General features: G+C 41.7%; 1 protein-coding gene across 2 annotated transcripts; it reads right to left on the reverse strand.

Moving 5' to 3' along the window:
- Positions 1-2573: 2573 nt before the first annotated feature.
- On the reverse strand, positions 2574-21508 carry SMAD4 (SMAD family member 4). Of its 2 annotated transcripts, XM_009273812.2 has the most exons (11): positions 21147-21508; positions 20073-20247; positions 19622-19651; positions 17790-18005; positions 15876-15995; positions 15634-15744; positions 13752-13802; positions 11457-11640; positions 10309-10477; positions 8920-9058; positions 2574-7732 (listed from the first exon to the last, which is right to left on the reverse strand). In XM_009273812.2, exons 1-11 carry the CDS (start codon positions 21393-21395, stop codon positions 7521-7523), a joined length of 1656 nt encoding a protein of 551 aa, XP_009272087.1. In that variant the 5' UTR covers positions 21396-21508; the 3' UTR covers positions 2574-7520. The 2 variants fall into 2 exon arrangements, with proteins under 2 accessions (XP_009272087.1, XP_009272088.1); XM_009273813.2 differs by lacking the exon at positions 15876-15995 and having other exon boundaries at positions 21147-21504.
- Positions 21509-23111: the final 1603 nt, after the last annotated feature.

Raw genomic sequence — 23111 nt, forward strand, 5'->3', positions numbered from 1 at the left:
CCCCCCGCCGCCCAAACCCCCCCCCCGGGGGCACGGCCACGGCCCCGCAGCAGCACCCCGGCCAGGCTCCCCAGGACGGCAGCCTTGTGCCCCTTGGGTCATCCCAGTGCTCCCATGGGAATGCAAACGGCACCGGCGGGTGGGCAGGGGTCTGGCATGGGGACGGGGACGTCCCCAGCCCCTCGGGCAGCGCAGAGGCCCTCTTGACCCAGACGTGAGGCACAAACGTGAGGTGGGACAGTGCCACCACCACCGGGCTATCACTGCAGAGCTGCAGCGCTTGCCGGCTGAGGATGGCTTCGGTGGCGCCTGTCCCCAGCCCTTCCATGCCAGGGGAACCCCAGCAGCCGCGGGACCCACCGGCACCATGTCCCTTAAAGGCTTCTGAGGGCACACACGTGTGACACCGTCTCCGCACACCCTTCTGCGGGAGCAGCTATGGAGCAGCATGCCCCCATCTCCGGTTCCGTCGCGCTGCAGCTGCAGGTGAAAAAAAAAAACCACAAACAAACCCAACCACCAAAACCAATCCCCAAACCCCTTAGTTTCTGCAGGATTTCAAATTGCCGCAGCTCGCTGTGCCAGGCTGGCACCATCCTGCCCAAACCCGGGGCGGGTTGGGGCTCCCACCTCCAGCAGCCGGGTAAGCACAACACCGGGCACGCTCGTGGGCCCGAGCTGCCGCTCAAGAGCTGTTGAACACCCGGGACGGCGCAGGGACCTCGCAGCCGCCCCGGCCATCTGCTCCCTCCAATTGCTGGCGCAGCGGAGCGCAAACATCGTTAACATACGAGGCCATTTAGGAGGGGTCACAGTTCAAGCACTGGTGACATCTGACAGTACAAACCCCTCCAGCTTTGCACGGCTGCGGGCTGCAGCTGGGGAGCGGGACCGGCAGGGCGTTAGCGGGGCCTGGGAACCGCATCGACTGGCAGCAATGCTACAGACGAGGCTAAGAGGGATTTTTGCCGTGGGCACAGACTGTACCGGCAGCTGGCAACGGGGCCAGGGCTCAGCTGGGAAAACCAGGCAGTTTATCCCCAGTGCTGCATCCCCCCCACCCTGTGCAGCATCTCCCCCACCCTGTACGGCGTGCGTGCCATCAGCAGGGGAAAAAAAATATGCGTTTCTACAATGTTTGTATGTGCAGGTCAAGGAAAGAGGAAAAAATACAATCCAGACTCGTGATCTTTTTTTGCCCAGAAAGGGAAGCCCACACTTCACCCGCAGGATGACGGGTCAGGAGGAGCCGGTGCTCGGACTGAGACTTTTTGGTCCTGCTTTAGCTTCCTACCATGGATTTACCCCAAGCCTACAGCCACACGGTCGTGTCAGGGGAGTCAAATGTTCAGCATCACGTGCCGGCAGACAGTTGCTCAGTGCTCTAGAGGGTAACACCAGTGTGAGCTCCGATGGTTTTACATTGGCCACGACCAGCCAGCAGTTACAGAAGGGTCGCTAGCAGCGCCGGGAGGGAGGGTCTGGAAAACTTTCTGGAGAGGTAAGGAGCTAAAACTGGTGTAAGGTGGCAATTGCTGAGCTTACGGAGGGACTGTGCATCTGAACAGGAGAGCCTTGGCGACGGGAAATTCATCTGTGAGGAGAACTCCAGTATTTGATGTTTCTGTACGTCCAGGAAGATGTTTCGGGGTGAAGTATCTCCATTTGCATGACAGGAATTAGTCTCACGCCTCAGGACACGCGATGACCTGCGCACCGGTGCCCTCCATCCCTCCACAGCTACCTGTGAAGCCCCAGCTGCGGACAGAGTGGGTGCGTGCACTGAAGCCGCTCTGACGTAGCCGTTCCTGCCGAGTTAAACAGGCCACCAGATCTGCGGTTAAGAAGGAATTTTCTCCCTGCCTCATGCTCGTAAATCACTGGGGTTCAGAGCATTGTTTTGCTTTTTTCCCCCTTTCTCTAACCTCGGTTAGAGGTTGCTTACCGAGATCAGCAGAGACCCGGAGCATTACAAATGCATCGCCTGTCTCCTGCTTTATTCCTAGATCCCATGCCTTGCCGTGGTTGGTATTTTATTCATTTATTCGTTGCAGCCTGGCGACTGCAGGAGTCGATGGAGTAGAGCTCCCGTGCACCTTTTAACACAAGATGGCAATCACTCACCGGCACGTACAGCCGCGGAGACCTGGTACTTGCTCCAGTCTCTGGTCCTTGCTCTGAGACCACTTCATATTCTCTCTCTCACAACACACACACACACACACACAGAGCTTTGGCTTGGCTGAAAGTTTTAAAGAAATACTTCCCATTAACGTGAGCACCCGCAAAGCTGGTGTGCCGCACCAGCTTAAGACAGACTGGTACCGGCGTGCCTTCAGGTGCACGGAGAGCCCACCACGCTGGACACTGCACTTGGGTTTGTGTTCGATGCTGGTTGCACCCAAGTATCTGACACGGGAGACTCCGAGAACAGGACCCTCTGAAATCGCAGTCCTGCCCCGCAGAGCTCTGCTAGCCACGACACACTTCAAGACTGCGGCTAGCAGTTCCGACAGCTGGCCAGAAACAGGGTAAAAGCTCTCCACTGAATGAAATAAAGAAGCCAAAGACTTGAATCTTTACCTTTTTTAATCAAAAACATACTCTGTTACAGAATTTCAGGAAAGTTAACTACAGTATATTATCCACAAACTAGGTCTAATGAAAAACATACAGTAAGCTACAAAGGAACTACTGGGAATTCTGTTGACCGCTTATCAAAAGGCAATGGCTAAAAGAAACGCTTAACTAGGCTTTCATGCTCAAAAAACCCTCTCACGGTGAGTTTTGGGTTATGGGTACTTCGCAGCTCTCAATCCAGCCGAATCACAACTTAGTAGTGCTACCAAACTTCACCAAAAAGACACAGAAAAAGGTACTGGAGCAAGAAAGCGCTAGGTGATTTTGGTGAGCTTGAAAGAATTAAGTCCTGTAAATTTAGGAGCGATGTATCACTCACAAGGCACAACAGCAGCCAGCAGTGCCAAAACCTCTGGAGATTTTGTCGACAGTAGTTCTGCTTTCCACCGGGTCTCACCAAGTGAAACTTTCATAGCGCTGAAAAGTCAAGTCAGTTCTTGGGGACCGCAGCAGCATCGTATGCGGCAGCTTTGACTCGGGGTGGTCGCACCTCCCAGACTGTTTTCAGAAACGGGCAATCAAGAATAGCGTTTTGGAGGTGGATGACACAACGATTCAGCATCCAGCTCCTACATGACTGGTGGAGAAGTGCTTTCCATTGCTTTCGTTTCCCTGTCCAGGACCAAAGTGCCGACTACCCGCACCAGGGGTAGAAGCCACCAGCTTAGTGCTCATGAATAACGCAAATGCCTACAATAGGCAACTCGCAAATCTCAGTCCCAAGAACAGTGCCACGGTCCTTGAAAACCCGTTACCGGTCACGGAAACACTCCCGTTATCGGCAGGACCAGGCAAGACCATCGCTTTTAATGTTGGAGTCCTCCTTTAAAAAACAAAGTAACCTCTCAAAAATTGTGTCCTTAACAATACCTGACAACTAAGCACCTTGTAATTTTATAGAGCAGATGCTAAGTAGCATGGGGCCTGACAGGAGAAGGAGGGGAGGAAAGAGGATTTCTTAAAGGGAGCCTGAATCCCACTTAGGGGAAGGCCCATCTGGCTGTCTTTAACTGGTTGCATTAAAGAAGTGACCGGCGATCCCAGTCACTCTGCGTAGCAGAGTAAAAACGCAAAGCAAGGAGACAGTCCTTTCTAAAGCGCTTACTCTTCAAAGAAGAGATTAAAGATGTCTCAATAAAGACCACCATCAAGACGTAAACAACATTTGAAGGGTCCAGAGGCAGAAGCCCCCCCTATATACACTGGCACAGGAATTTTTTAACAGTTCCTAGTAAAAGAATTGAGGCAGTCGTTCCTGAGCTACGCAGAGAGGACGCTGTCGTCTTCAGAAGTGTCACAAGAAGTAAGATGGTCTCAGAGGTAAGGCACAGGAGTCGGACACAGGTTCAATGACTACTGCTGCTACAGACCTGTTCGGTGACTGGGGGAGACCGTGGTCTCCTTTGTACTTTAGGTCCCTCGCTATAAAGCAGCCAGCGTACTTCCCAGCTTTTCAGTAGGCTAGAGCTGTCAACGACGTGATTTGTACCGCAGCCAGGGGGTCCAGGTCCCTAAGCACATCGTTCTTACCAAGCCCGGAAAAGCGATGTAAGGAACAAGCGTTTCTAACCAGCACCGCTTAGCGGTTACGGCTCCTTCCAAGGGATTCCTCTTCGAATTAAGTATTTTTAAACCATTCCGGCGAAAAGGTTTCCTCTCCTACATCTCTACCGTGTTAACTTTAAATGCCCTTGCTTTCAAAACTAACACCACCACGGCTAAAGCCGGCTAAACCTGCTGGTGCTAATCCCAGCTCTCCAGTACATGAAGCGAAATTACAAAGTACTCCAGCACAATGCTTTTTTTGAGGAGCGCGTAATTGAGGGTGAGAAACACGGGGGTAATTGCTTCATCGAAAGGACTAAGCAGAGCAGACATGGGAGCAGGATCGCAAGCAAGAGACTGGTAGCTGAAAAAATACTTGTTGAATTCACTGAATTTGAGACATTCGGAGCTGAAGAGGAGACGGGATTCTGGCATTCTTGACATCCCTGCCTACAGTGCGTATGGGGATCGTCACGGCTGTCAAGTAGCTGTAGCTCTTTTTTGAATCTCAGAAAAAGACGTAAATGCAAGACTGTCAAAGATTCAGTGTGCTGCTGCTGAAGGGTTTCCAATCCATTATGCACTGCCTTTTATGCCTTGCCATAAGAAGTGGAAGTACAAGAATTAAGTTAAAGGCATATTAAAAACGAAGAGCGAGATTCTCTCATTTTGCCCTTTAACAGTTAGGATTGCATCTTACCGGTCACTGCCTGGTGGGTAAGATGGATGCCATTTCAGTATTTTTACTGCCTCACACAATGTTCAGATTTGTCCCCATGTGGAGCCTGTGATTTCTTGGTTCCGATAAACTCATCTGATGTTATTTTGTTGTTCTATTCTGCACGTTTTTTGGCCATCTGAATACTACGCTGTAGGTACCATTCACTGTAGGTAGAGACTTAAGGAAACTTGCAAAACATCTGCAGAAAAACCTATTCTTAACAGCTGAATTCTTTCAGACTGTAATACCGGCACGAACACCAACAGGCGGAAGCAGTCTTTCATTATTTTATCAAAGTTTGGCACAATCAAAACTTACACAACTGGTACAGAGGGTTTTCTGTGAAGTGGCTATATACCCATCAGTCATCCTCCAAGATAAGCACCTTGCAAAACCACCAAGGTAAACAGGGAATAAGCTCAGGGACTCCTAATCAAACGAACAGTCTGTTTAAGCAATTCATCACTCAGAAGGCTAGACACTTCCCAAAAGCCGAGGCACCTCGAACCCGGGGGTAAGAGCAGGGCAAACAATTCAAAAGGGAGGTTGGCAAGAAAAACGTGTAGTCAGGCTTTTCATTTCTTCCCCCAAGTCAAGTTTTCTGCTGTGGATGAAGCGTAACCGAGCAGCTGGTTAATAAGCTTCTCTGAGGATGTAGTCAGAATCCTCGACTGAAAGTGTTCCTCAAGAATCTGAAGAAACTTGCTTTTCGGACAAACTAGATCATTAGGAGAGAAAGGAAAGCAAAAAAGGTTTTAAACTAAAGGCCTTGAGAAAAGCAAACGCTGTTTTTCCAAACATCAAGAAGTTGCCCCATAAGAGGAAAAACAAAAGTGATCTCTTTAGAAGTTAGTCTGAAGGCGGCAACACTGTCAACGAAAACACGGAGAAAACTCATCCATTCCTGGCCATCACCCCGAAGTCATCTGTCTTCTGTGCTTCCACGCCTAGGACAGAAACAATGCCTGCTGACCTCTTTCGTAAGAATTTCAGCCGACGGGGGAAGCAATACCTAAACGCCGTGTGTCATAGCCCTCTACGGATTCCTGAAACCGTGCAAGAAGCTTGGCAGAAAGCTTCTGAACAATCTCTTCCCAGACTTCCACTTATGTTAACCACTGCAACTGTGCTGCCAGGTTGGCTCAGTACAGTACGGCAGGCAGAGCGAACTGGCAGCGCTTGAAGGACTTGGGTTGGAGTCTTCGCGCTTGTAAGCCTGTTTAACTAAGCTCCACCTCCACACACGCTGAAAAATAAGGAATTCCTGCTCCCTCTTCATACCCCATCGAATAGCCAAAAGAGATATCCTCAGGACGTGCTTTTTTTGAGAAGCAGTGAAAGTAAGAAAAATTGGACTTGCTTCCTGGCAAGTTTAAACCCACAAAAATTCCTACCACCACCGGCTGCTGCTGCTGCTGGTCTTGCAAAGGAAAGTAATCCATCACTCAAGATCAATGGTTTCGAGGTGCAGAATTACATAACAGAAGCAAACTAAATTTATAAAAATCAGGGTTTTCATAATTTTATTTATACTATCAACTAGAGAGAAAGCATACATATTGTATCTGTCATACAGTCAATACATTTGCATTTTTCTACTATAAATTCTCTATACAAAGTCATTGCCAATTGATATGGTCATTGATGGCATAGGGCTTAAAATAACCAAGAGGTATAAAAACAAGTTTGCCATCTTGCCCTGAGTGGAAATGGTGAACAGATACAAAAACTGGATCCTATATGTTGATGTAATATTAGACATGATTTAATGGTATATGCAAGTAAAAAGAGAGTCATGCAACTTTTTAAAATACCTGCCAAGTTTTACTTGAGTAAAATCATAGAAGTCAGTAGTAGTTATGAAAATATGTTCCTGCCATTAGGTACTCATTATGCAATTTCAGTGGCAACTTCGCAGACTGGGTATTTCACGTCGTATTTAAACTGAGTGCCAGCACTGAAAGTATCCGTTCCCTTTAGTGTTTTAAAACTCACGTGTCTATATAAATAAAAATTTAAGATATCTTTTTTAAAAACTAGTGAAGGAAAAGCCACATTTCTTTTCCTCGCTATTTTTAATCAATGCCAACAACGTATGTCTCATCCCTCACTTTTTGGCAGCTTCTACGTTTTAATCTTGTAAAACCGTAACAAGATAGTCAACAAAATAAAGAAGTCTTCTGTTAACTATTGTTCCCTAAAAAGAACATCACAAATCAGTTGGAATTTTAAAGTTGTTATAAATATATATATAATATATATTCTGCATACAAAAGGCTCCCGTGAGGCTTATCACCAAGATGCCGTAATAGAGAAGGAAAGTTTCAAAGGGAACAAACCCAATACTGTAAAGTCTCTATAAGGCGTTTACCTTTCACTTTAAGCCCTGAGCCATGTATTATGACAATTAAGTTCTGAAAATAACTGAAATCCAAATTCTGCATGTTCGGTTTCTTTCTGCTAAGAGCAAGGCGGCAAACACATTTTTAAAACCTGGTTTTAGAAGATTAAGCAGAACAAAAGTAAAATATATCTTCAGGTTATAAACAGAATTGTATTTTACAATCCACCATCCTCACAATATAACGGCCCACAGCAGTGCAGCAGAGGGATCTCAGTCTAAAGGTTGTGGGTCTGCAATAGGCATGGTATGAAGTACTTCATCTAGAAGCTGGAGGGCACGGTGTAAGTGAATCTCAATCCAGCACGGTGTCTCTTTGATGCTCTGTCTTGGGTAATCAGGTCCCCAACCTTTTACAAAACTCATCCTGAGTATGCATAAGCGGCGAAGGTCATCTACGCCAATTCCAGCAGCAGCTGACAAACCTAAACAGGAGAGGTTTCAAGTAAGTGTTCACAGACATGCTCTGTTATCATCTGTTTGTTTAGCCATTCCTCTTTGCTTGGCTCTTTCTTCATGTACAATTCCCTCTCACCACAGCCGAGGCCAATCCGTATTTCTAGATCTCTGCTACAAGCGACAGGGCAACCATTTTGCATTTCTTCCAATCAAATTTTTTTTTCATCATTCTGCAATCTTGAAAGTGTGTTGAAGTATAAAACTCCTTATAATACAGCGGACACGATGAAACCTAACGTCTTACGTGATACAGTGCCTGTAAACCTTATTTAGGAAATATGGTAAAAAAAATACTTATTCTTGAGGTTTGCCAAATGCTGCATTTCCAGCATAAGAACTCAAGACTGATCACCTACAGGGAGCTGGGTTAACAAATTACACTACTTGCATCTAATAAAATAAAAAGATGAATACAGCTGTCAAACTTCAAATCACAAGTATGGCTAAGACAGAAGTTAAATACATTCCCTCAAATGCCTTCAGCAATTTATAGATAGCTGGAAAGAGCCATTTGGCAAAACAAGGAATCCAGAAAACACTACGGCACATAAAGCAGTCCCAGACACATAAGTAGTTACACTTTTAAAAGTACTTAGGTATAGTTTCAAGGACCTAGAATTCAGCAACTAAGAAAACTCTAGCCCAGAATAACTTTAAAAAAAAAAAAAGAAAAAAAAACACACCCTCACACTCTCTTCCTCCTGTTCTCGAGAATCTTAATATTAAGTTTCCCTAAACGTAGTCAAGGACTTTATCGCTCAGTAATCCCCATTGTTTTGAGTAATGTTTTTATGAGCTTAGATCTCAAAGATCATTTTTCAAGCTTGGGTCTAAGCAGCCAAAAGTATCTCTGTTTAAAGTAACAGGGTTACGCTATTTGACCTTGTATATAAATGTTTTCTGTTGTACCGCATATCCAACATCCCCTGAGGACTAGAGAGTGACAACTGGTGTGTGGAGCAGGTACAAAGTGAATGAATACAGACTTACCACGATGCCACCCCAGCCCCAACCCTGCTACCTCATTCCAAGTTCACTTGTACCGTTTGCAGGGGCAGTGGGTGGATGGGGGGGGGCGTGCTGTCATGAGGGAGAGCTGTGTTACTTGTTTTCAGGTAAGGAAAAAAGGAGACCGAGCAGTTAATGTACTTACTAATGGCTGGGGCTATTCCGCCTACTGATCCTGGTCCAGGGATGTTTCCAGCTACTGCTGCAGCCTGAGCAGCAGCAGCAGCTTGGGCAGTGGCAGCCTGCTGTTGCATCTGACGATGACATTGGCGTAAATCAAACACCTTTAAAAAAAAAAAAAAAAATCAAACTATGTAGACTTACCAAAATCAATGAAGGAAAGAATTCCTCAGCTCCCATCCCCAATAATCTGGACCTCTGCCCTCCCAAAGCAACTGCTACAGTCTCACCATACACTTGGGTAAAAGCAAACCTTCCCTGACTAGTTTAATTTCTAACAGAAATAATCCATTAAAGCTGATTCTTAGAGACTCTTCTCATATGACGTTACCACCACTGGCAATACCAGAACCTGGCTGAGCTGAGCAGGCCAAGGCAGCACCCTGTGCGGAACTGACTGGAGGATCAAAGTCCGAAGGATGCTACAGGCTGATAAAATCCTGACTTTTTAGTTAAATCCCAGGATTTCCAGAAGACAGGCATATAAATGAAAATGGAAACCAGCAAGTCCTGCTTAACTTCGTCAGACTTTATTCTTCTTCACCGCTTTACTGAAATGTGTTAAGTCTATTTAAAAGAAATACCAATAACTGATAGGCCTGAAGTTTCAGCAGCTAGGTTTCAGGTCGGTGGCATTTTGTATCTTTGTGATCAGGCTTGGCACTAATGCATACAGGAACTCTGTTCTCATACTAGAAAGCTTGTACATAGAGGCCAGTGGGGTTTCTTTCACCTTCCTTACACAACCTGCCTGCAAAACTGAGGATTTAAAAAAAAAAAAAAAAAAAATCACTGCAAACTTCAAGCAGTTTATCTCTAATTCAAGAATGATTTTTGTTACAAGTGTGACTTGTCCTAAATAAAGTTTCAAGTCTGGCAGAGGCATGTCCAAGTAAGAATCTCCTGAAAATAATTTGTTTCCATGCAACTTTCTGTGACCCCTGGATCACTTCATGTTCGTAACACTTTAACGCATGCTTTACACTTCTTCTGCATCTACTTTCCCAACTTTTTTTGTTTTGGAGAGAGAGTAAAGAAACAGATAACCTATGCTAAAAATTTTAGTAGCAGTTAATTTAAAACTGTAAAGCTAAAAATACAAAAAACTGCTATCAAGATTGTTTGTTACAAAATACAAAATTAGTTACTGTCGTAGTATCTAGATGATACTTTCAGTTTAGAGTCATTTAAAAAAGTTGTCTTAAGTGACTTGTCAAATGGAAAGCTTTAGGGTTTTTTTAAAGGATAATCAAAAGCAAAGTTACATTTACTTCAGCGTCTCACAGCTTCCCTAAACAAGAACCAAAGGTATGCTATTTCCCCCACAATTTTCATCTAGCAACGTCAAACCAACCTTTATATATGCACTTGGGTAAATCTTGTGAACAGCATCCCCTGGTGCACGCCCTGCTTCTCTATCCAGGTAGTAACTCTGAACAAAGACCGCATGGTCACTGAGGCATCTAACCCACACGTCACCTTCTCCTTTGCACTCCAACTGCACCCCTTTACCTATGTGCAACCTGAAAAAGAAAAAACAGTTCCAATGCACCTGTGTATACATACTATAAATCAGACCTTTACTAAATAAACCATAAACAATTCTCCAGCTCTCAGTCATCTGCAATATCTTAATTTACACTCCACTCACACAAGGACTTGAAATTGTAGTTATCATCTTAGGTATAACTTAGTATACAGTTACACAAAATCTGTCAAGTAAAAAACCATCTGTAATACCATGTAAAGATCTATGGGAAACACGGAACGTAGAAGCAATGATACTCGAGTAGGAACTACTGCACTCACTGACAATACAGAGCTGGGATACCAAACGCAGTCAGTTCTGTTCAGAAGTGTAAAATTCCACAAGTATTCTAGTATAGAAAGTCACTCAAGTACATAGACAAAGCCACATTTTAATGCAGAACTGTATATTCATTTGGATCACATCAGAGCAATCTAGCATTTTGACTGTCATAATGCAACATTTCTGAAGACATGGAATCATTTTATTCCTTTTCGTTTCAAAGAAGAAAAAGAAGTCGCAAGATTGCTTCGGTTCTCTATGCTTCCACATCAAAGCCTAGCACATGCACGGTGAGAATGAATGAATATCCAGCTAGCTCTCTATCAACCTTCCTTTGCTCCTTTGACAAATCTATATATTGCAGTTATTCTCACATCGCTCTGTGGTGTGGAGAGCTAATATTCAGCTTGCATACGTAATGGCACGAGTTGCTAATTTTATCCTTGTAAGGCACAGCCTTTGAAAGCAATGAAAAGCAATACGCTATTGCAAAGCACTGAAGGTCTTCATCACACAGTTCACATTTTGAATGTATTACAGCAGTGGCCTAGAAAGATATGCTCTACTATAGTTAATTCAGTTCAAAAAACCATACCATACTTGTAATTTCACAAGGGAGGCACACACTGAAGGCAAAACAAAATATCATCAAATACCACAGACAGCTGGAGCTTTTGGGATCTGCAGAATACCTTGCTCTCTCGATGGCTTCTGTTCTATGCACGTTGGAAAGCTGGCCCAGGCAAAAACGGTCTCCTCCAGAAGGATCCACGTATCCATCAACAGTAACAATTGGACAGCTTGAAGGGACCTTAAATGTTTCTCCAACTTGCACATCCATTTCAAAATAGGCGATTGAACACCAATATTCTGGAGCTAAAGAATATATACAATCAACTGACTGAAAGGCACAAAAACCCCCCAAGTATAAACCCATTCCAGACAATCAATTAAGCCTTCTGTAACTGCATTTGTCATTCCAATTAAGAATGCACGTTCATATAAGCAAGTTCAGATAGACAGACGTGTCTGCTAGCACAGAAAAAATACTACATACTACAACGAACATGGGCCGGTCGTTTTTATTTGAGCACACATCAATGCTAGACTTCTTTGTAGTTAAGATCTTACAAGTCTTTGTACAGTTTATAATTCCCGTTAGATGTTGTAAACCATCTGCATTCCCGCACCTTATGACTATAGCTTGATTTTGTCCTCCTTTAGCATAAAGAAGTAATACATATATGCCTATTCATGGCTAGGCTCTCAAACAGATCTGGCTTAAGATATAAGAGTAACTATCTCCTAGGTGAAGTCAGTTTTCTCTATCCTCCCTGCAAAGCAAACCGGATTTGGAAAGCAGGGCAATGGGGGAAAAACATCAAAGATCACATACTGATCTTGTCTGCACACAAGAAAGTCAGGTATGGGGTAAAACAAGGAAGTATTAAGCCAGGGAGCAGAACAAAATGGCATGTTTTAGTAGCAAAGAGGTGCCTTTTAACTCGTACTATTTTAAAAAGAAAAACTGGCTACAAAGGAAAGACGGTACTTGGAAGAAGCTACCATGTGAGGAAAGGAAACCCAAACACCCAAGTAAGCGAGGAAACCTGACAAAGCACGCAAAGTGATTTTGTACATGTGTATCTGCTGCTTGTGTGCTACCTGGGAGCAACCGGCTTGTCAAGCCTTCTGCACAGTTTGTTGCGCGTGCTTTCAGCGTTACAAGTTTCTCTCTTCAGACATACTAAAACCTAGAGTTGCCATAAAGCTTAATCACTGGGGATTTCGGGGACTCAGCACCTTTGCTGACTGTAAGGGCCCATTTCCACAAGAGTAACAGGGCTGGCACTTAAGCAGCTTGTTGGGTAGGGCAAAGAAAATCAGCACTACAGTGAACTCAACCTAGGGGAAGCAGAAGAGCTAACGCGATAGGACCTAAACGCAGCAGCCTGATAAGCCAACAGGAAAAAGAGCTCTCCCAGTGCCGTAAGTGGTACTCGTTCATTACAAACTGCAGCACCCAACAGCACACCTACTTATCTTAGGAAACTGCTGTTCTGTTTTTATTAGAAAAGAATAAACCAAGGTGCCTGAATTCCTTTAAGTTTTTTTTATCTTCAAATAAATACTCATGTCTCTGAGGACTGAATAGGGTAAAATCAATAGGTGAATCAATAGGGTGAAAAAGACATACTAAATAATATGAAATACAATTTAGCTACAGTTAAGCTCAGCCAGCAATTATCAACAGTGTTATTTCTGGTACTGATTTAGTCACTGGCCAATGAATAAATGAGTTAAACTTTTAGGCTTTTCAACTATGCAGCTCCCCCTATACAGGCAACAGCTTTGCTGTCGTTAAAAACAGAATACCGCCTTGCACCTGCAATGGAGCTAGCTTGTACCGCAAGACGAGACCTCATCGGTTCCATGAACTGCTACCATTAATGAAGACTCTTGGAAAGAGCAAGCTTGTATGCAAAGGTCCAAAGAGGAACTTCAGCACCCAAATACTAAGAAGGGCAATACCTATCTTTCAGGGTATCTGGCTGTGATGATGGACTTCTGGATCATGGATCCAAGAGGGCTTTGGCATGACCTAAACTCCATGATGTTTCTAAGCAGGCAAAAAGTGCAACTTCAGGCACCCTGCAAAGTTAGGATCGAGGACATTCAGAGTTCAGACACCTCCAGGATAGGAACACCAGCGCAGCGTGGGTTTGAGGACTGCCATTTTTGACTTGGGCATTGAAATTAAATTCAGTTCATAGAATATGTCACTATTTCAAAACAGAGGTCCGAATTCAAAAGACGACTTATCACAAAATGGTTCCTCTCTTTCCTTTCTCCTCTTTTGAACATATCTCTCACAAATTTCAGAGTACTTGATACGAAAAAAAAAAAAGAAAAGAAAAAAATCAGACTCAAACCAGAAAGTTATTAGCTTCCACAATACTTAGCATTACTTGTCAGATTTTACTCACCAGGATGATTTGATATAGGAGGCTGGAATGCAAGTTCATTGTGAACTGGCCCTTTAAAAGAAAACATGCAATTTGTTTTACATGAGGAAAAATAAGGTTTTCTTTCTTAACTCGTTTTCCTATGAAAAAAGACTTGTGAGGATGCCAGATGTTATAAATCCCAGTAATTTCTGAATTAATTGGCCAAATCTGACAGGGGAGAAAAACGCCCACAGAAGAATTACACTCTTAGAGGTTTCCTAAAAATTCAGAAGTTGAGTAGAGCAAAGAGCTCCATTAGTAACCCAGGAAGAAAGGCTGCATGCTGCTCAAGCCAGACCCAGCTCCAGGAGAGAGCCGAAACCAGATGTAGCATGGAGATGTAATGGAAATAGGACGTAGGCTTCACATCTGCCCCCAAGTTGGGCAAGGAGAGAATCATTGTACAGAGGCATGTGATATATAAATCTGTCAGAAACCAGACTTCATTAGTTTCATCAATCACAGAACAAGTTGCCCAGCACGCTGCAGACTGGACCATAAGAAACACTCCCTGAAGAGGGAAAAAAAGCCCTAGAGAACTCATTTTCTAAAGAAAAAAATACTAAATATGGCCTTGGTATCGGTCAGTTTATTCTCTCCACTTTTATAAAATAACTAGGTCCCTTACAGGCAGCAGAGAAGAAGAAGGAAAGACTTGAACATAGTATTATAAGTAACAGCAGCTTTTGCAACAAGATGTCAAAACAGGCACAATGTTGGTAGGTGTCAAAACATGCGACTTTCTGAAGCGAGAAATGGCAGCAGGCAAGAAAAGCTCTATGTGGTATCACCAGCCAGTTACAAATATTAATTATGGAAAGATACATGCACTGAGAAACATTTATAGAGTATCTACAGCACCACTAAAGTTTTTACATTCTTGCATATCTGACAAATAAGATGATAAATGAAGTGGGATCCTAACAGAACAAAATAATGAAACTTAATAACCATATCTAAACCACAATTTTCTTGATAGAGACAAGCTGAAAAGTTATTCTAACATTAACTCACAGTATATTCTCCCCCCCACTAACAAGCATTGCTGCAAACAGGTGATCTGGTTAAGTACTACATCAGGAAATAAAGAACTGTTTTAGCCTTTTGCCAGAAAATTTAGAAAAACTATCATTTGGGTGGGGGTTTTTTGCACTATACTCTCATAATGCATATACTGTGCTAGACACTTACACTAGAAGTTTGATCACTTTATTTTTTTCCTTCCCATCTCCTGTACCTTAAAACAAGAGGTTGTGGTCCTATTTCGTAGATGAAAAAGATTTTCAAGTTTGTGTGCCAAATGTACCCATGAATCAGGCTGTGGCAAGACCACTTTATTGACAAGTACTTTACTGCACGAGCTTTCACAAAGTTCTTTTAAATCGGCTAGTGTACATGGACACACATCTTCCAAAGCTTCATGTAGATCGTTACATCGTTAAGACATGACTTCAAAATTTCTAGAAAATAAAAACAGCCAGGAACTTCAAAGTTTTGAAAGAAAAATATCCAAACAACACATTCTCAATCAACTTCCTCTTCCGCAAAGGAAATATTTACTACAAGACTGCAAAGCTTTAAAAACAGAGGTTTAGAAAGGAAATGCAAGTTTTGTTAGGTATAGTAAGACATCTATAATATAGATGGTATCCCTATAGCTACCTGAACTTCTAGTCTCTTCTGCTTTAACAGAGGAAAGTCCATCAAGCTCTTATATTTAACTGTCAGAATAGACTAAACATAGTAATGGTAGTTCTATAATGAAAAAAAAAAGGATTTGGGGGTAAAGAATAATCACAAATGAGCCCCCACCATTCAACAACATTGAAAACAAAGTGATTTGAAAATCTGCACTACTTACAGTAATGTCCAGGATGCATAGGTGGATGATGCTGAAGATGGCCATTCTGGTGGTGAGGTATGGTAGGTGTGTAGGCTGCCGTCCGACTTCCAGTCCAAGTTGTAGTACTATCTAGAAAAAGAAAGGAGTGGTTGGTTTTTAAGGGAGTTTTTCCGCATCTCACTTCTAATCCTCTATTTCTCCTGAACATTGGGAAACCGGTTTTAGAAAACTAAGAAGAGTGCACGTATGTATATACTCACTGTGATGGTAAGTAGCTGGCTGAGCTGTAAACCCATTCTGCTGAGTTCCTGGCTGAGGCCCTGAAGCAATCTGTAAGAGTCCATCACTATGGCTACCTGTCAATATACTGGTAGGTTGACCTGGTAAAAGAACACACTACCTATTCATGAACGTTCCAAAATTTTAATTAAGAAGAGCTCAGCACTACTGGGTAGGAAAATACACCCAACTAAGGGCACTGCAATACACAGTTCCTACAAGTTCGGTTTCAGTATTTTTTTCCACCCACCAGAGTGTCTTAGGAAACTTGAAGCAAGATGCTCTGCATCAGCTAATTTTGACTCTGACACCCTTAATATTTTAGGAGTAGAAGTATGCAGAGAACTCTGTTTATCAACCGCATCTTTGTTTTGTTCACATCTCATTTTTCAGTTTGAAAGGAAAGAAGAAGAGATGTCACAGGTTTTATTCAATAACGTAGCTGGAGTAGATTTGGTATGAATCCAAACAGGCCAACAGTAGGTCCAATAAGTTGCTTACTTTCAACATGTTGTAACCACTGTTCCCAAGGAGGACACTCACTTAAATTTACGTTCCTCCAAGACATACTGAACAGTATTTTATTTTTAAAAATAGTGCTTGAATAGAGCTGCATACATCACTGGACTCCTTCCTGAGAAAGTTGCTGGTTTTTTTTGTTCTCCCAAATAAGTATTTCAAGAATTGTCTAAGCTTTAAAGTAAAACTACAGATATTTCAGAACAGGTTAACAGAATTTGATTTTAAAAGGCTTCAGCTCAGCCGTTAACACTAAACTGATCAGCAGTTTCACAAGTACACTTGCACTCTCAAACTGTTGTGGCTAGCAGAATTTAACACACTGAAAACTTGAACTAAAACCTAAAAACGAGCTTTTTTTTCCTGTCCACTTGGCTCCAACAATTATAGCACTGATGAGAAAAAGTTATCGACTATAAACTGTTGTGCAAAGGCAATACAATTAAACTGCCTATCCTTTTTTCTCTGGAGACAAATACAGACATCGTATCTCAGCTTGGCAAAACCATCATTAGTTTTAGCAAAAAAGTTGCCAGCTAAAATTAAAGAACATTATCAAAACACCATGTCACCGTAATTCAATTTGGTAACGTGAAATCCATTATATTCACACATCTTTGATATCAAAGTGACGGAGAATATGCGAAACCCCTCCAAACTTCACGGTTTCCCTACATCAGGGCTGCAGGACACTGCATACGTAACTGCTTTACTGTCCTGCTGGAGTGAAGTGTGAGGTTTGATGTTGGTAAGCCAGACTCTTCCACTTGTACCAAATACACATAGAAAAGTAAGAAAAACTTCAACGCAGCACTCCACCGGACTCATGAAAATATTAATTAGGGCTGTCACTTTGGTAGCACAGTGGGCCATTACAAAAAATAATCGTTAAAACTGGAAGACTCATTTTGTCAGCTGTGGAACACTAAGGAATTGTCTGAAAACCTCTCGATACTGCCATCTTGCAGCGTATCTGTTTGTTGTCCCGCTTGCTGTTGTAATAAAATAATAAAATTCTTCCATTCCTACAGCAATTATTCCAGTAATAGCCATAGTGTTTTGTCAGCGGTCAATGTTTTAACACTGTATCACTGAACCTTTGGCGTATCCAAAACAATCTTGTAACACTCATGTAATGTCAGTCTCTTTGAAAAAAAGACTGAGTCACCAGGAAAAGTTACTCCAATTATGCTCCAAGTTAAAACCTTATGTTAACACTTACGAGACTGCCTAGGTCATATTGCCACACACTTTATCAGTGTAGTGTGGCAGCAGCACAGTTCCAATGCAAGACCTACTTTGGCAAAAATCAGTGGTTATCTTTGAGCTTTCACATTTTCACAGTTTAGTATTTCATGTAGTCTCGATGATCTTACTTGTTGAAGCCACAGGAATGTTGGGAAAGTTAGTGGTGCTGGTAGTGCTAGCCTCAGTAGGAGCTAACATGGCTGGGGTGCTATAAGGCTCTGTAGATGCCCTGTTACTTGGTGGATGCTGGATGGTTTGGACTGAATGGCCTTCGGCAGAAGACAATGACGGCTGCCCCTCGTAGTCATGAACGTATTCGTCTTTCACCAACATGCTTGATGGAGCTGTGAAGAAGCAAACGGTTAAACATGCAAAGGAAATCTATTTTCAAGATTTAACTACAAATTGCACTACTACCTTCAAGCTATAACAGTGCTATTAAAACTACCGGGGGGAGGATTTAACCTAGATAAACATTGCTAAAGCACTCCTCTAAATTACAAATAAACACTTCAAGTCAGAAGCAGGAAATTTTGAAGCATAACTGGATAGAAAAGCAAACTGTTTATTTTGCTTACTGCTATCAAACAAGTAGTTTAGTCCCAGAGTAGTAGACTCCAATAGCATTTTGTTTCCTAGTCCATCATTGTGCGATTGGACATGGTTAATAAAAGGGAAAAACATACTTTTTGTCGAGCACCTAAATATATGTTAATGCAGTAGCTAACAAACCAATTCCTAGTATACAAGTAAGAACATACATAAAGCTTCTATGAAAAATGTAATTCATGAACACAGCACATAAAATACTTCATGCATCCCTTAAGTAATTTTAAGCAACTCCCATCCAAATTGACTCGAAACATCAAATGCATATTCAAAAACAACGTAACACTACTCTATATCTGACAATGTAGCCACTCATTCAGAATATTCCACATACAGCATAAGGAAATTACTACCATCGCCACTACAAGAATTTATTTCTATATATCCTATTGAGCATGTTCAAGTAAAACACTTACACTACATTAGCTCCCATGCCCATTTTTAAAGCAGCCTTAAATATATTAAAATCTGACAGTAATTTTCTGTTTCCTGCTGCAAAAAGAGTAGCACAAGAAGAAAACACTTATTATGTATTTAACTGCTGGCTAGTAAGCTTTGATGCTGTACATAAGGATCATTTTTCAGAAGACACAGGTAACAATGCAAATTAGCAAAGATGAGCACGCAAGTTAAAGCTTGTGAAGTTAACAGTTTGTTGGGTTGTTTTTAAGTCATTTTTGCTTGAATACTTCTAATAATGTGCTAAAAACACTGGACTACCCAAATTTCCTTCTCTGTGAACTTCTTCTGGAAGGGGAAAAAAAAATTCAGTTTTGAAATAAAGCAGTTACCAGCTGCATAATCTCAGATTCTGAAAAATGTTCATTGCACATTTAATGTCCAATTTCTCTCAAGTTTCAGGGAGAGGAAGATTATTAGACTGCTTCATTCAACTGCATATTAATTACAGAATTTCTGTTATTTTCTTGTTAAACTACTTATTGAATCATAAGCATCTATTATTCCCAATTCAATTAATTAGTATATCATATGGGTGCACACGTTTTTGGGTGTGTGTTTGGTTTGGTTTGGTTTTTTTGGTTTTTTTTTTCAGTTAGCAGCATTCAACAGTGAGGTTTTTGTTTTTCCTTTTCGTTGGGGTTTATAAGTTGCAGGCAATGAAAACAGAACATAGCTACAAGCTGAGCTGAAGCCTCAATTTAAAGAGTTCATCAATACTTGCCTCTCATATGCTACTTAGCTGCTTTTCCAAAACCGGAGAGACAAATGCATTTCCATCTGCTCTCTATACTCCCTCCCAAGGAGATGCACAGGAATAAACTGTGTACATACTGAAGAGTTTAACACAGTTTGTGCTCATAGAAATGCAGTAGTAAACAGAGCTACTTACCAGAACTCTGTAGTGTCAATCCTGAGAGATCTTTAAAAAGAAAAAGAAAAGGGGGTGTGGAGCATTATATACGCAGAGATCTTCAACAACGTTTGAACATTAGGTTTATAAGCCTTTACAAATTAGTACTACAGACTCTACGTATTATACCCCCTCCATCACAAGACAAGTCTCCATGCTAAGTTATTCCTGGGATACACATTAACTGCAAGAACTGTGTGCAAAGCCAACAGAAAGGCTTAAACAAAAGCCACAAACTGTTCTTTCAAATCTGGAATAAAGGTAAAAGAATAATTCCATTAAGAAGATGGACAAGAGCATATGAGCGTAATTTATAATTACATCATTAAAAGTTAATGTTTCCAATTTAGGCCTGTATTTTCTACACTCAAAAGGGAAACATTTTACATTTTATTCCCACTGTTCCATTTTAAATCAAGAGTCTACTTACCGATGCCAGGCGATACTACACGCTCATAATGGTAAGGATTTACACAGACACTGTCACATTTTAAGTCAAAAGCATACTGACAATATTTAACATGCTTGAGTTCATTTTTATGAAGATCAGGCCACCTCCAAAGACGAGCGTAAATCACATGAGGGAATCCCTTGCGACCAGCCACCTAAAAAGTTAGACACAAAAGTTGATTGGGAAAGTAGCAAGACATTTCGCTTTACTTAGTGAGGAGCAAAGCTGGAAGAGGACAAACAACAACACAACCTCTCTCCATCATCAAAATATGAAAAAAAAAAGGTGGTGTCGAGTTTACCCAAGTTCTGTACTCAACAGAAATAAATTTCTATTAGGGTTTTGCTACGGTTAAGCCAACACTGAGATTCTTAAGAAAAAATACTGGATACAAAATGGCAGAAGCAGAATTTGTGCTTAATGTAGTATGTATGGTCACCTTCCCCACCATGGATGATGAAGGAGCTTTGCCCCAGAAGAAGAGGAACGAGGCACTAAGCTACACTATAAGGAATTTACAAGTAGAAGAATGCCAATCCATTATACTGGAAAAAAAAAAAATGCTTCTAGGGTAGACAGAAAGCTAGCCAGCAAACATGACATCTGTCCTGGAACAAGGAAATCGCAACCCAAGCTATACAGGTACTGAGTACTGATGATATAAGGCTAACATAAATCCTCAGTGCAGACTCCTTGGAGTACCTTAGCAAGGGATCATAGGTCTTTCTTCACACTGCTGACCAACACAGAGCTAACAGAAGCTTGTAGTGAAAATACCAGGATAAACAGCCGAATTTGTTACGTGACCCTGCTTTTTACTGCCACACACACACTCGTTTAGAACGGCTGATCCAACGCCTTCTGCTCCTTTTGAAAAAAAATAATCAACTACTGCAGCAGTCCAGAGCTCCAGCCACAAAACATGCCTACAAATGGGGGCGAGGGGGGATGCAAGAGAAGAGCTACTCTTCCTCAACACTCTAGGATCCTGCATCACTCACTTTTGCTCCAGCTTCACTAGGAGGAAAACATCTGATTTTCACTTGTACTAACCTGAAGCCTCCCATCCAGCGTTCTCTGTATTGTAACACACTTGCTAGGATGAGCTCCATTTGTGGTTATAGCTGTAATCAAAGAATCCAATTCATCTTTTTTCTCCTTTAGCTTTTTAACTAAACTTTCAATTGCGCGTTTTGCAAAAGTTTCACTCTCTCCACCTTGTCGATGGCACATCAAGCTGTGAACAATGCTCAGACAAGCATCATTACTTGTTGGCGTGTTAGTAATAGACATATTGTCCATTTGTCACAGCTTTTTCTTTCAGATCAAATGTCAGTTTTGGGGGCTGTTATGATTTTCAAGCTGATGAACAAGAGATGATCCAAGTTAAGTGTTAGATGTACTGTCTCTTGGTAAAACCTAGGAGGAAAAAATATCTACATTAGAATTGTTTTTAACAAATTGCAGATCATGTTTCTAAGGAAGTCTGTGGCTTTTTGCTTCTTTTATTTTCAAGCTAAGTGCAGGATATTAAAAGCACATGAAAAAACTGCATTGCTTGTCCCATGATAGCTAAAACACGCTTAAGACACTGCTTGCACAGTTTTAGATATAAGATTTTTTTTCCCCTAGCAACAATATTTAAATAAAGGTTATAGTTTATATACATGTACACATAGTATGTACATATAGAAAGGTAGGGATTATTAGATGAACAGGCTCTGAATCAGGAAAAGGAGAACAGTGACAATGATTTCCTATGTTTTATACTGGTAGGATGAAAGCAAGTGAAAATACTGACTGGGAATCAAGGGGCATTGATTTAAACAAAATTTGAATAGTGAAGAAGCATGAATGCACACCAGAATCATCTGTCATCTTTATTTAATAATCCTGTTCAAATAGTTCAGCTATGTTCTGACCTCAGACTAACTCTATTTCTCTTTGCTAATCAGAAAGGCAAAAATTGTACCTGGCCGTTAGCTTAATACACATTTATGTAAATTAGTACCGTGTGTATCTTTCTATACGGAAAATCCCAGCTGGCACATTTGTCTTTACTTGTTTGGATCCAGCTTCTTCTGGATCAAGACAAATCAACTGAAGTCACTAAAAAAGCACTTCTAAATTGTCTCAAACAGAACTGCCTCATTTGCGCTAAATATAAGATAAGGAGTAAGTCCGTCCTAACACATTTGGCCTTTAAACTCCATTTGTTAAGAACCTGCAGTGGTTTCTGGTCATGAAGTCATTCTTCTCAAAGCCAGCAGACCTCATCCTTTTGAGGTTTCCTTTAATTCACAAATTAGAAGAGCTGGCCTGATTTTCTCAATTCTGAATGAGCTAATTACTACGCTTTATCTTGCTTTATCCAGAAACACAGGACAGCAGGTTTTGTGCACTCACAGAAAAGGAGTCTATTGTTGTCAAAAAGCTGCTCTGGTTCTTCAAGCACCTCTGGCTTCAGGTAGTCATGCACTAACACCATTCTACCAACTATGTGGTCTGACTTTCCTAAGGCACTGGCAGCAAATACACAGAAGTGATTTTACTACATTTACATTTTCTGAGTAAGCTTAAAATATAAGCCTTTCTGAAACTAACATGTTGTTCTCAGCAATGTAAATAAAATATATTTGGTATTAATAGTTAAGGAAAAAAAGTTTGTTCGTGTTATCTGAGGAACACATCCAGTCAAAGACCTGTTACTGCACTGGAATTTTCCATGTTATTAGAGATACAGTAGTAGCAGCTATTTATTGGAAACAAATGCGTTGCACAAAAATAAGAGTGGGACGTTAACTTAGAAAGTTAACGCATCACACAAATTACAGTGTGAATGCATGGCTTCCCTTCTTGTACAAGGAATACCGTAACACAAATCCAGCACAATTATAAAAGGAAACAAAATCTTCCCTGTTTAATATTTTGTCCAATTTCAACTTCAATACAGCACGCTTTGGTATACTTGGAAAAAACACATCACAAATCCTCCCCCCCCCCCCCCCCCCCTCCGTC

The sequence above is a fragment of the Aptenodytes forsteri genome, unplaced genomic scaffold, assembly GCF_000699145.1.
Source record: "Aptenodytes forsteri isolate BGI_AS27 unplaced genomic scaffold, ASM69914v1 Scaffold31, whole genome shotgun sequence".
Classification (NCBI taxonomy): Eukaryota; Metazoa; Chordata; class Aves; order Sphenisciformes; family Spheniscidae; genus Aptenodytes; species Aptenodytes forsteri.

Coding starts and splice junctions, on each gene's coding strand:
- SMAD4 (XM_009273812.2), bottom strand. CDS start 21,395: ATGGACAATATGTCTATTACTAACACGCCAACAAGTAATGATGCTTGT. Junction 19,652..20,072: donor TGTAGTATCGCCTGGCATCG/GTAAGTAGACTC, acceptor TTCTTTTTAAAG/ATCTCTCAGGATTGACACTA. Junction 10,478..11,456: donor GAAGCCATCGAGAGAGCAAG/GTATTCTGCAGA, acceptor TTTCTTTTTCAG/GTTGCACATAGGTAAAGGGG.